The sequence below is a fragment of the Sander lucioperca genome, chromosome 6 (assembly GCF_008315115.2).
Source record: "Sander lucioperca isolate FBNREF2018 chromosome 6, SLUC_FBN_1.2, whole genome shotgun sequence".
In the NCBI taxonomy this organism is placed as follows: domain Eukaryota; kingdom Metazoa; phylum Chordata; class Actinopteri; order Perciformes; family Percidae; genus Sander; species Sander lucioperca.
In genome coordinates, this window is record NC_050178.1 from 22,485,699 (window position 1) to 22,497,703 (window position 12,005).

At 42.4% G+C, this 12,005-nt stretch overlaps 2 protein-coding genes across 5 annotated transcripts in view; one reads left to right on the forward strand and one right to left on the reverse strand.

The window, feature by feature from the left end:
- Positions 1 to 6,447, reverse strand: part of atp6ap1la (ATPase H+ transporting accessory protein 1 like a) — a 23,051-nt gene extending 16,604 nt beyond the window's left edge. For 2 of the 4 annotated variants that reach the window (XM_031301398.2, XM_036002130.1), the window contains exon 1: positions 1,736 to 1,947. In XM_031301398.2, coding sequence (XP_031157258.1) covers positions 1,736 to 1,833 — 98 coding nt within the window. In that variant the 5' untranslated portion in view covers positions 1,834 to 1,947. Of the gene's footprint in view, positions 1 to 1,735; positions 1,949 to 6,349 lie in introns of those variants that run through there. The other 2 variants (XM_036002131.1, XM_036002132.1) reach the window with 2 other exon arrangements.
- On the forward strand, positions 6,369 to 11,719 carry rps23 (ribosomal protein S23). The gene is made up of 4 exons (XM_031301391.2): positions 6,369 to 6,475; positions 9,027 to 9,186; positions 10,657 to 10,777; positions 11,533 to 11,719. Exons 1-4 carry the CDS (start codon positions 6,472 to 6,474, stop codon positions 11,677 to 11,679), a joined length of 432 nt encoding a protein of 143 aa, XP_031157251.1. The 5' UTR covers positions 6,369 to 6,471; the 3' UTR covers positions 11,680 to 11,719.
- Positions 11,720 to 12,005: the final 286 nt, after the last annotated feature.

The window sequence follows — 12,005 nt, forward strand, 5'->3', positions numbered from 1 at the left end:
GAACGCTTTCGCTCAGAGCTGAAAATGCAACTGTATTTGACAGAGGACAGATGGAGGTTGCTAGTGACCAAATTTTAGCTTTCAGTGTTGTACGATGTCTTTGTAAATGACATTTAATTAAAAAAAGTTTTTAATTCGTCCCGGTTCTCACCTAATGCATTTATATCAATATATGTGTATTTTCTGCTGATATGATTGTATAACATAACTGTATAATAAACAGATTGCCTTGAGAGGAATGTGGCGATCAAAGTCGGATGTCATCAAGCCTCCATACGCGCTTCACGGAAAACCTATAGGGTTTCTCGAAACGCGCTCTGAAGCCTTGGCACAGAACCGACAACACTCCTCAAAGCCTTCTATGAATATTTATATATTTATCTTATTAATATAAGGATGTAACTTTGGTTTAATCACCGAGACTATCAAACTAATTTGAAAGAGGGGGGGACACAAACTGGATTTGGAAAATGTCCCTCCTGTCCTAAATGGAAATTACACCCTAGAACACAGGTGTCAAACTCAAGGCTGGCGGGCCAAATCCGGCCCGCATTTCAATTTAAAAATACATTTTAAGGCTCTGACCCACCAACCAGACGGCCGACCGTCGGCAGTAAAGCCAGTCAGACTGATCAGTCGGGTCCCGAGGTCCAAAAAGTTCCTCAGAACTCACTGAGGCGACGCCGACTTGAGCGTACGTTCTGCTCGTAATACGTCTCCATAGCAGCAGGCGGCGCTGCTCTGTATTGTTTCCATTAGCAGTCTGATTATTTCCCAGAAAATGAAAACCGGCAGCTGATTACCCTGCAGAGATCTGAGGAGCAGTTAACCATAGTCCTCACAAATCCACCAGAGGTTAAAATGTCAACACAAAGGAAGCGGTGTGCCAGATGTTGGGTTTTCAGCCTGTCTCTCTGCCCCCAAATGACCAAATAAGAAAATCACTTATGCAGCCTAAACGAAGTAACAAATTAATTAAACGACCATCTGGTGGGGCTCCAACAGTAGAAACCCATCAGTAATCTTTGCTGACCGTGTCAAGCGTCAAAGATTAGAGAGGCACGAGAGGTCAGTCAGTGTATATTTTGGTCATTCGATTTTCATTTCAAAAACAGGTGCATCTGAACACTAGCAACAATCTCATGCATAGCATCACTTTCAGGAGGAAGTTCACATGTAATATATCTGTCAATGTAATCAACAACGTCTTGATCTGGGTTTGTTCCTATCTTTGGGGCATTCTCCACACAGAAAAGACAGTGGACGTGTGGGGAGCCTCTTTGCTGAAATTCTACTCTGTAGAAATAATCAATTATTTTGCCAACTGGCTGAGCAGGAGACAAACCAACATTTTCGAACTCGTCCTAGGCCGTGTGACGGATCAGCACGAAACCTGCTAGGTAGCATCTCCAGATGGACGTGACCAAAATTTACTCAAGGAATTTTGCTACGTTAAAGTATGCGCATTTGACGACCAAACAAATTTTCCTAGCTAGCTACCACACACATATCATATCATATCTCGGCCAAATTAAATGTCATCAGCAAAGAACTTGAGATCATTGTTCAACATCCCACTACAATGCTCTGTACCAAATTTGGCGAAGATCGGCCTTTAGGGCCTGTTTTTGAAATGAAAATTGAATGACAAAAAGATACACTGACCGAGGTCAAAAACAACAAGCACCAAGGTTACACGTGCTCTCTGTCTGTGTCGCTCTGCGTCTTCACCTACCTGGCAGCAGCTTGTCGGTCGAGGCAAGTGGACGATTGAAGATGGAGGAGAAGGAGAGAGAGGAGGAGAATGCTGCAGTGTTTCCATGGTGAAGCCATTGCTGTGGTGACCAGAGTGTGCTGCCAGCACACACTCTCCTCTCCCCCTCTCGCTCGCTCGTAATCTTCTTTAATCAGCCCACCGTCTGTAAGCCCCCTGACAGATTGACGAATCAGCCAATCAGGTCAGAGCAGAGGCAGACAGGGTTGAGAGAGCCCTCAGCCCCACCCCTGCTGGTCCCACATTTTCAATTCAGCTCAGGGAAAATACATTTCATTTCAGCAGATAAAGGTCATCACAATGACGAGTGCACCGGCAAAACAAAGTGCTTAAAATACACTTATATATCATAGTGAATTTGCCTTGAATGTACGAATGTTCAGACATGAAAAAACAATATATTTCATAATTTATTGTAACGTTCTAGCTGCCTGTTTTAGGCAGTACAACACTGCACAAACATAGAATAACAAGACCTTATTTTCAAGTCACCTGTCACAGTTTAGATCAGTGTTTCTCAAATGTGGGTACGTGTACCTCTGGGGGTACTTTGGAGTAGTGCAGGGGGTACATGAACTTTTTGCAAAATACTTATGATAAAATATGATTAAAATATGTCATGCATAATTCCTAAAATAATTATACTATAATAATGAATGAATTACTGTAAGTGATGGATTCTGAACATTTGAAATGTAGCATTTAAATGTTTTTCAGTTACAAGGTTGTTGTTTAGTAAATCTATCACTGCCGACACTGTATTGTTGTTTTTATATAGATGTAAAAATGTTTTGCACTGGTCAGGGGGTACCTGGCTTAAAAACACAATTCAAAGGGGGTACATTATTGAAAGAAGTTTGAGAACCACTGGTTTAGATTATCCAAAATCCTGAAAACAGAGCCAAGAGGAGGTGCAGAAGTCTAGTTTTCTCAGACCACTTAAATTGCAATTTGCTGAAGGACTATTATGGAAATTTTGGCCAACGACGCCAAAATAAAGGGCCTATATGTCTGCGGACAGATTTTGTCACAGCGATAGCTTCTCAGCCTTTGATGATACAGTCAGGAAACTATACAGGTGTTAGTTGATAGTAGTTGCTCAAAATGAAGGCCAAGTTCAAAAATGGGTGTTGTCCGAACAGTAGGAAGTAGGGGGGTATAGGAACTAGGGAAGGGGGGTTTTAAAATGTATTTATTCACGGGAGTTTCACTGAGAGGAAGCCTCTCTTTTGCAGGAACACCCTGATCACATTCACACAGTTACACATTCACACCTGGAAGCTTCCCAGTACTACCACAGTCTGATCACATTCATACTGGAAGCTGTCCAGTACTACCACAGTCTGATCTGATCACATTCATACTGGAAGCTGCCCAGTACTACCACAGTCTGATCTGATCACATTCACACCTGGAAGCTGCCCAGTACTACCACAGTCTGATCTGATCACATTCATACTGGAAGCTGCCCAGTACTACCACAGTCTGATCTGATCACATTCACACCTGGAAGCTGCCCAGTACTACCACAGTCTGATCTGATCACATTCATACTGGAAGCTGCCCAGTACTACCACAGTCTGATCTGATCACATTCACACCTGGAAGCTGCCCAGTACTACCACAGTCTGATCTGACCACATTCATACTGGAAGCTGCCCAGTACTACCACAGTCTGATCTGATCACATTCACACCTGGAAGCTGCCCAGTACTACCACAGTCTGATCTGATCACATTCATACTGGAAGCTGCCCAGTACTACCACAGTCTGATCTGACCACATTCATACTGGAAGCTGCCCAGTACTACCACAGTTTGATCTGACCACATTCATACTGGAAGCTGCCCAGTACTACCACTTAGCATGGATGTATAATAATGCTGCGTTCCAGACACAATTTTTAGCTCGCAAAGACACGACTTCAAGTCACGACTCACGACTTGGTAACGTTCCAGGCAAAGTCACGGCAAGGGTTCAACAACAGGGTTCAGGTTATAGGCTACCAATTTATAGACGTCTCTTTCGCCATGTAAGTCTACGGAAAGTGTTTTTGGGCCAGAGGTCATCACGTGACACGGCGGGAGTTGCAATTCTAATGTTTGGCTACTACTGTTTGTTCAGTTTGTTTCAAAGCCTGACCCGATTTGGTGGCTGGTGGCAAGATGGTCAGTAGCTTTTTTTAAAGTTTGTTTATACAGGGTAAGTTAGACTGGGTAAACCAGCCAGATCTGCTGGGGGTTTGATTCCTCCCTGCAGCTCAGGCTGGAGACCTGTACGTTTATCTATCCTGCTTCCGTTACATATTTGCAGGAACCAATCACAAACTGGCTTATCTACCTGGTGCGCTATTGGCTGGTGTAACACGATGATGATAGAGAAGCGACCGAGCAGCTTCTTGTTTACATTCAACATGGCGGCCACCGAAGGTCAGCAACCGGTTGATGTCGCTGTCGCTGCTACGTCACACAGATCGTTGATCTGATTGGTTGAAGGACTATCCAATGGCGTACAGAGTGATTTGAACTATGCTCGTTGGTCCAGCCCGGTCTCACGGCAGTTCGTGTAAATGTCACATTATTTTTAATCTATTGATACGTGTTCACAGGGACGTTGTTTTCGTTTTTTACGTGGTGGCCAGACAGAAATACCCTACGGGGAAAGGACGCCTCACACGGCGGGAGACGGCCGCGGAGGACGCGCGACAATAACGGGACGGTTGTTATTAGGAAGACTACGGGAAACTAAACGTCACACGCGGGATTCGATCCCCCCTCGCCAGGGTGAAAGTCCTGTATTGTTTGACCCATCCAGCCTCCCTACGCGGATTTCGGCTTTTTATACTACTCCCTACCATTTTTGTGCTGTGACCACGAAATATGCTTCCCATTGAAATACATTCGTGCTGCCACCACCTAAAAAACGAGAAAAACGTCCCCGTGAACACGTATCAATAGATTAAAAATAACGTGACCATTTACACGAACTGGTTGGTCCCGCAGACTGAGCAGACTCCCCAGACTAATGTTCAATAGAGGGTTTTCACCAACGTCACGTTCTGGGCGGTAACCTGGATGCACGGCCATATCGGAGGCACTCGGTGTAAACAACTGAATGGAGTAATGGAGTATTGTGCTCTTTGGATACTTTAATACTTTATGTCTAAACAACAGAAAAGCTCATCAAAACGCATCCAAGATGCAAAGGCATATAGGGAAGGACTTGGACCACAAGAAAGGCGCGATATTTTGAGAAATTACGGTTTACTGGCGGTGCAGATTCCTACAAGTTGGCTCCCTCTTCTTGGATCCGTGGCGACCCGGTGATTCTTCCTTCAGTTGCATATCCAGATATAGATATAGAACAGTTGTACATTTTTACTCCCCAACTTACACATTAAGTTTATCTATATATCGAAACAGTTGTACATTTTACATTTAATTTCCAAATTGTATATATTTTTAAATATTGCTAGTGTATTATTCTATTATTATTTCATGTATATTTTTTTTCCTATTATTTTATGTTTACTCTGTATGTGTGCTGTGTGTCTGAAATTTTTGCTGCTGCAACAATGTTATTTCCCATTTTTTTTGGGATCAATAAAAAATCTATCTATCTATCTATTTAGTCAACTACCTGGTGTTCTCGCCAAGCCCATACACAGCAGAAGACCTTAAATCCTACAAAAGTTTGGAGGCTTATAACCAGATGGTGTGTGGATGGGTGAGGGAGACGCAGTACCAAGTCATTAACGACCGTTGTGGTGTGAAGCCAAAGTAAGTAATGCAATAACGTCTTTAATCAACCTAACCTTAACTGTATGATATCATTGTGATACTCAAGGTGTAGCCAAGTGACTCTCAATCGTTTATTTTCATTTCAAAGACCGAACAAGACTGATTGTTCCCTCGTAGATCCTGGTTGGTTGTCCTTTCCTCTGATAACTTCTGGCATTCCTCTCCCTGGTTTTTAATAACTTTTGGAAGTCGATAATATTCCAAATGTTTTTCTCGGTCTGACCTATTGGTACGACCTAAAACACGGCAATAATTAACCATTTTCCTTGACGGTGTTGGGGATCTACTTCAGTGGCTGTGCTTTGTTGTGATGCGGAGTACCTCCAACATGGCGCCTTCGGGTCTGATGACGCGTCGTGAAAACCCTCTATGTTAAAAGATGGAGCTTGGTCTGGTGATAGCCAGCAGTGTGTAGGAACTGAGCACCAATATATCATCAGATAGTTTTAACTTTCATATATCGATGAGGCCAATAGTACTACGTCAAAGATCCATAGGATCCAACCTATACAATGTTACATAACCTATAACATTAAGAAGAAAATTTAAGAAATATCTTAGATTAAACAAGTGATAGGCTACTCATAGATTGCATGTAAGAAAAAGTCTCAAATCGTGTTAAAAAACTGAAAAGTCTGGAGTAAAACCTTGATTTATATAGAAGGTACCAAATATCACAGTGTGGTAACACAAGTATTCCAATTGTTTGTTCTGTAGCCTGTTTAAAATGAATACATAGGCTGAGCTACCTACAAAAAAATCGCGATAGTTTTACCTTTCTGTGATAATTTCAGTCAGGCATTTTCTGTGGCCACGCCTGGCCGGGGTCCTCAGACTAGACATTGCCGCGGTGCATGCTGGGTCCTTCCTTTCTATCCCAAGCTCGCTTCTGCAATCATGGGTACGGCTTAAACTTCATCCTAAATACTTAATTATTCTGTTCACTGCTGCAATTTTTCATATCGATGTCGTATATGAATATCTTACAGACTATTTTCGATGTATTTGTAATGGAAAAAGCTCCTCAGTAGATGAAAAAACGGACTTATTCTACTTCTCTTTCCTCGCAACGTGGAGCGGCCATAACACGTCCGAGCTGCGTACCGTTAACGCAAGCTGCGTGTTAGCATGGTTAGCTTAGCATACCTCCCTTTTACACTTTAAGCAGTTCATATTCATATTTTAGTATAACGAACAGATAATTAAATAGCTGAACTCCTGATGTTGCTGATGTATACAGGCTCAGATTGGGAGTGTTCGTCAGTCCAGTTAGCTTCATGCTAATAAGCTAATACGGCTTCCTCTGCTCGTCTGAGCACAGTTGTCATAATTGCAGGGGTTTGGGGGGAAATGTCGCGATAAGACGCGCACAAGGCATTTAAGTGAGTGTTCAGTATTAACAGTAAATTCTAATGTTGCTGTAGTCAGTCCCTCTCATGTTAGTGGCTGTACAGCTAGCTATAGTTGGTCCCTCTCATATGTTAGTGGCTGTACAGCTAGCTATAGTCGGTCCCTCTCATATGTTAGTGGCTGTACAGCTAGCTGTAGTTGGTCCCTCTCGTAACCTACTAATGTTAGTGGCTGTACAGCTAGCTATAGTCGGTCCCTCTCATGTTAGTAGCTGTACAGCTAGCTATAGTCGGTCCCTCTCATGTTAGTAGCTGTACAGCTAGCTATAGTCGGTCCCTCTCATGTTAGTAGCTGTACAGCTAGCTATAGTCAGTCCCTCTCATATGTTAGTAGCTGTACAGCTAGCTATAGTCAGTCCCTCTCATATGTTAGTAGCTGTACAGCTAGCTATAGTCAGTCCCTCTCATAACCTACTAATGTTAACTGGAGACTTTGATACGATTTAGAATTGTAGGTTTGTAAATGTTGAGAGCTCTTAATTGGTGTGAAATTGGGTTAGCCCTGTTCCCAAGTGATGCTGATTGCGTTGCTGCGGTCCCTGTAGGTCGTATTTGTGTAACTAAATAATAGCAATAACAAATCTAAGTGCCGGTTTTCTGCATTCCTGGTCTTTGCAAAAAAAAAAAAGCATTTGGACTGGCCACACTGTTTAAGGGAAAGGAACCGTTTTTTAGTTACAGCTCAAATGTCTGAACTGTTGAGGTGTGGAAACTGACTCACCTGGTCCTCCAGAAGCTACCTAATGAGCTTTTTTGGTGTTGGAGTTTGAACTGAATTAAATCTAGTTGGAGAGACTTAAGAAACCATGTTTCTCTGTTACTTGATGTGTAAGAAGTCAGATGGCTATAGGCAGTTGGCCGTGATCTTACTGAAGTGCATGTAAGTGTAGTGATTGGTTAGAAGTTGTTGTTCATAGCACAGGTGATGGTAACTCAATTATAACCCATTTTAACTCTAAATCTGCATACTGCGCCCACAGAATAGGGAAACTATTTTTCTGTGCCTTCATTAAAATGCATTCTTTTTCACAATTATCGTAAGAGGGTGGCAGTAGCTCAGTCCGTATGGAGTTGGGTTAGGAACTGGTAGTAGGAGAGGTGCCAGTTCACCTCCTGGGCTCTGCCAAGGTGCTCTTGAGCAACACACCGAACCCCCAACTGCTCGGAGCCCCCCCCCTCTCATTCTGACATCTCTCCATGTATAGGTCCTGAGCACGTTTGTAATCTAGGCCTGTGTTTAATGTGTGTGCAACTGTTCTAACGGAGTGAAAAACGAAAGTGAAAAATTGTGAATTTCCCCTAGCGTGATAAATGAAGGCCTTCTTCTTGATGTTTCTTTGTGATTTGGAGACATAGATGCTGTGAAACATAAGCCACGAATTCCACATCAATCTGAGAAAACAAGACCCTGGTTCTGCATTGGCTCTAACATTATTCTGGATCAGGGTTTCATGATATTGACAAAATGTGATATTGCGATTGATATTTTTAAACGTATGTAAAATTACAAAAGTTTCGGGAAAGCACATCAAAATAGATTCATAACAAAGGACCATGTCTACAGAACAGGACATGTTCTACTGGTTGGACAGTATCAAATATCAAATGTATAACGAGAACAGGACACAACTTTTCTTTCTCTTCTCTGATTCGCTCCGTTTTGCTGTCTATTTCTTCACTCACACTGTCACTCCGTTGAAATATGCACACGTGGTACGCTCCATAGGGTTTGTCACGTAGTGGTACGCTCCATAGGGTTTGTCACGTAGTGGTACGCTCCATAGGGTTTGTCACGTAGTGGCCCCGTGCGCTGATGTGCACTAACGTGGCACGGTAACCACGGTAACATGCCAATGAAACATGATCATTACAGCGTTTCAAGCTCTAAATCAAACCCAACTAAGCCACCCAGCCAGCAGACAGGACGCTGCGCTCCACAAAATGAACTAAATATTGCATACTTATCGCGACTCTTTCGATATATAACGATATTGAGTCGATATATCTTGCACCCCTAATTCCCTGCTGATCTTTGTCTTCCAGGAAAGTGTCGTGGTCTGCGCACAGCCAGGAAGCTCCGTAACCACCGCCGTGAGCAGAAATGGCATGATAAACAGTACAAGAAGGCCCATCTGGGCACCGCCCTGAAGGCTAACCCCTTCGGAGGAGCCTCCCACGCCAAAGGCATCGTGCTTGAGAAAGTGTGAGTACCAGGACACCTGCTGAACCCTAAACAACGGACGGTTTAGTTTATTTCAATACACACATCACTTACGTAACATAAATGGTAAAATGGTCACCTTAGTTCATGCAGTGTAATCTTAACTCCTTTATAATCATTACTGGTTGAAGTAGAGCTGGGCGATTTGTTCGTAGGTCCCTCAGGATATTACCGAATTTATAAAATGTTGGCAAATTAATTTCTGTATTTATATATTATCACACGTGAGTGGAGTGATGGCTGATCTCAAACCCCTGTTCATGATAAAGAGACAGACAGCTGGTCATTTTTAGGCTTTTGACCTTTGCCCCTTGATGTTAAAATCTTGTTAACTACAGTTTGATTTAAACCCTCCTTTTATTCCCAACTTGTATATTTAAAATTATTTGTTCTCATATTATATTCTATCCTATTATTATGTCATGTATATTTGTATCCTTTTACTTCATGTATATTCTGTATGTGTGATGTATGTCTGATATTTTGCTGCTGCAACACCGGAATTTCCCTTTCTTTTGGGATCAATAAAAATTAGAGATGCACCGATTACATCTTTCTAGGCCGATTCTGATTTTCTTTGAGTTAGACCAGCTGATACTGATTTTAGCCGATTCTGATTTCATTTTTTCTAACCACTTTACATATTTATTTTCTATCTTTAATAGAACATGTGTTGAACAGATAATGGATCACTATAAAATAGAACTATATAAATTACTCCTGGTGTGGGACATTCACACACATCTAAAGAGCAATGTTAGAACCATTTCCTTCTTTTCACATCAATATCAACTAAAGAAATGTGATTTAGGTTTTTGGTGTCGTCCCTCCACGCCCTACTTTCTCCTTGCAGGTGTTGCATATTGTAAACTTGTTATCTTCTGCACACACGCTGAAGAATTCCCAAACAGCTGACATGTCGCAGGTTAATTCACCAGGTTCCTACATGTGGAGAATAGCGCCGACACGCGCTTCACATCGCGAGCGGGTACGCACCACACATGGCGGAAAAGTTGAGAGAAAGGAGAAAGAGAGCGTGCTGTGGCGTGCGTGCCGTGGCGTCCGTGTGTGCGTGCGTCCTTGAGAACTGTAACTGGTATAACTTATGTTGTCAGTTAATTGGAGCGTTGACCAGCATGAAATCACCATATGTCAGACTGACCTGCCGGTCGCCGGTCATGGCCGAGCACGTGAAAACCGGCCAATTCCAGTCACCGGCCGCTCTATCGGTGCATCTCTAATAAAAATCTATCTCCCATTGGATGTTTTAAACTCCAATCACCATGGGGACGCCGGTCTCCTCTCCATCACCTACTGGAAAGTTCTAAAATCATTGTTGAATTGCGTTGTTTTTCTGTTCAATCGTAAAGCTCTTGCCATTTCCTGCCAGTTATTTTGAACTATTTTTAGTTCTGAGTTTGTTAAAGAGTGTTCTGTGTTTTCCGTCTGCAGTGGCGTTGAGGCTAAGCAGCCCAACTCGGCCATCAGGAAGTGTGTCAGAGTCCAGCTCATCAAGAACGGCAAGAAGATCACCGCCTTCGTCCCCAACGACGGTTGCCTCAACTTCATCGAGGTAAAGCCTGCCCTGTATACATCCCTAAATAATAGCCAACAAGTGTGTTGTAATGCAGCAGAAAAACTAAACTAAGCTAAATCATACCAAGTGTTATAACTAGTTGTATTCCCAGGTTCAGATCAGCCAGATATATACAGTGGTGCTCATAAGGTTATGAAGCCATGCTAAAGTTGACTAAAAAGAGGAATAAAAAATATTTTGGAAATAGATCTTAATGCCTTAATTAAAAAAATGATAAAAATCCAGTCTTTAAGGACACCAATTTTCTTTGTGAATGAATAAAGTATCGTAAATAAATAAATGTTCTTCCTTAAAATACAGGGGGCATAAGTCAGTACACCCCTATGTTAAATTCCCATAGAGGCAGGCAGACTTTTATTTTGAAAGGCCAGTTATTTCATGGATCCAGGATACTATGCATCCTGATAAAGTTCCCTTGGTCCCCACATCATCACATACCCTTCACCATACCCCCACATCATCACATACCCTTCACCATACCCCCACATCATCACATACCCTTCACCATACCCCACATCATCACATACCCTTCACCATACCCCCACATCATCACATACCCTTCACCATACCCCCACATCATCACATACCCTTCACCATACCCCCACATCATCACATACCCTTCACCATACCCCCACATCATCACATACCCTTCACCATACCCCCACATCATGTGGTCCTAAAGTATCTTGATATATGGACTGACGGTCTTTCCTCTCCCTTTGGTCTCGCAGGAGAACGATGAGGTTCTGGTGGCAGGATTTGGACGTAAAGGTCACGCCGTTGGTGATATTCCTGGTGTTCGTTTTAAGGTGGTCAAGGTGGCCAACGTGTCCCTGCTGGCTCTCTACAAAGGCAAGAAGGAGAGACCCAGGTCATAAACAGTCAGCCAGAACATAAATAAATCCTTTTCAATTACAATCTGGTTGTTTCATGTCGTCATTTAATGCTATGTCGCTCTTAATTGTTAACCTTTTAGGACCTAAAAAGCATGAATATCAGTTAAACTGCTCTCTAGTTGCTCAAAGTCAGGTAGGTAGATCCCAAAAAATGGTAAATAACAGTGTTGCAGCAGCAAAATATCAGACACAGCACACATACAGAGTATACATTAAATAGGAAACAATATACATGAAATAATGGAATACTACACAAGCAATATTTAAAATATATACAATTTGGAAATAATGTACAACTGTTTCAATAG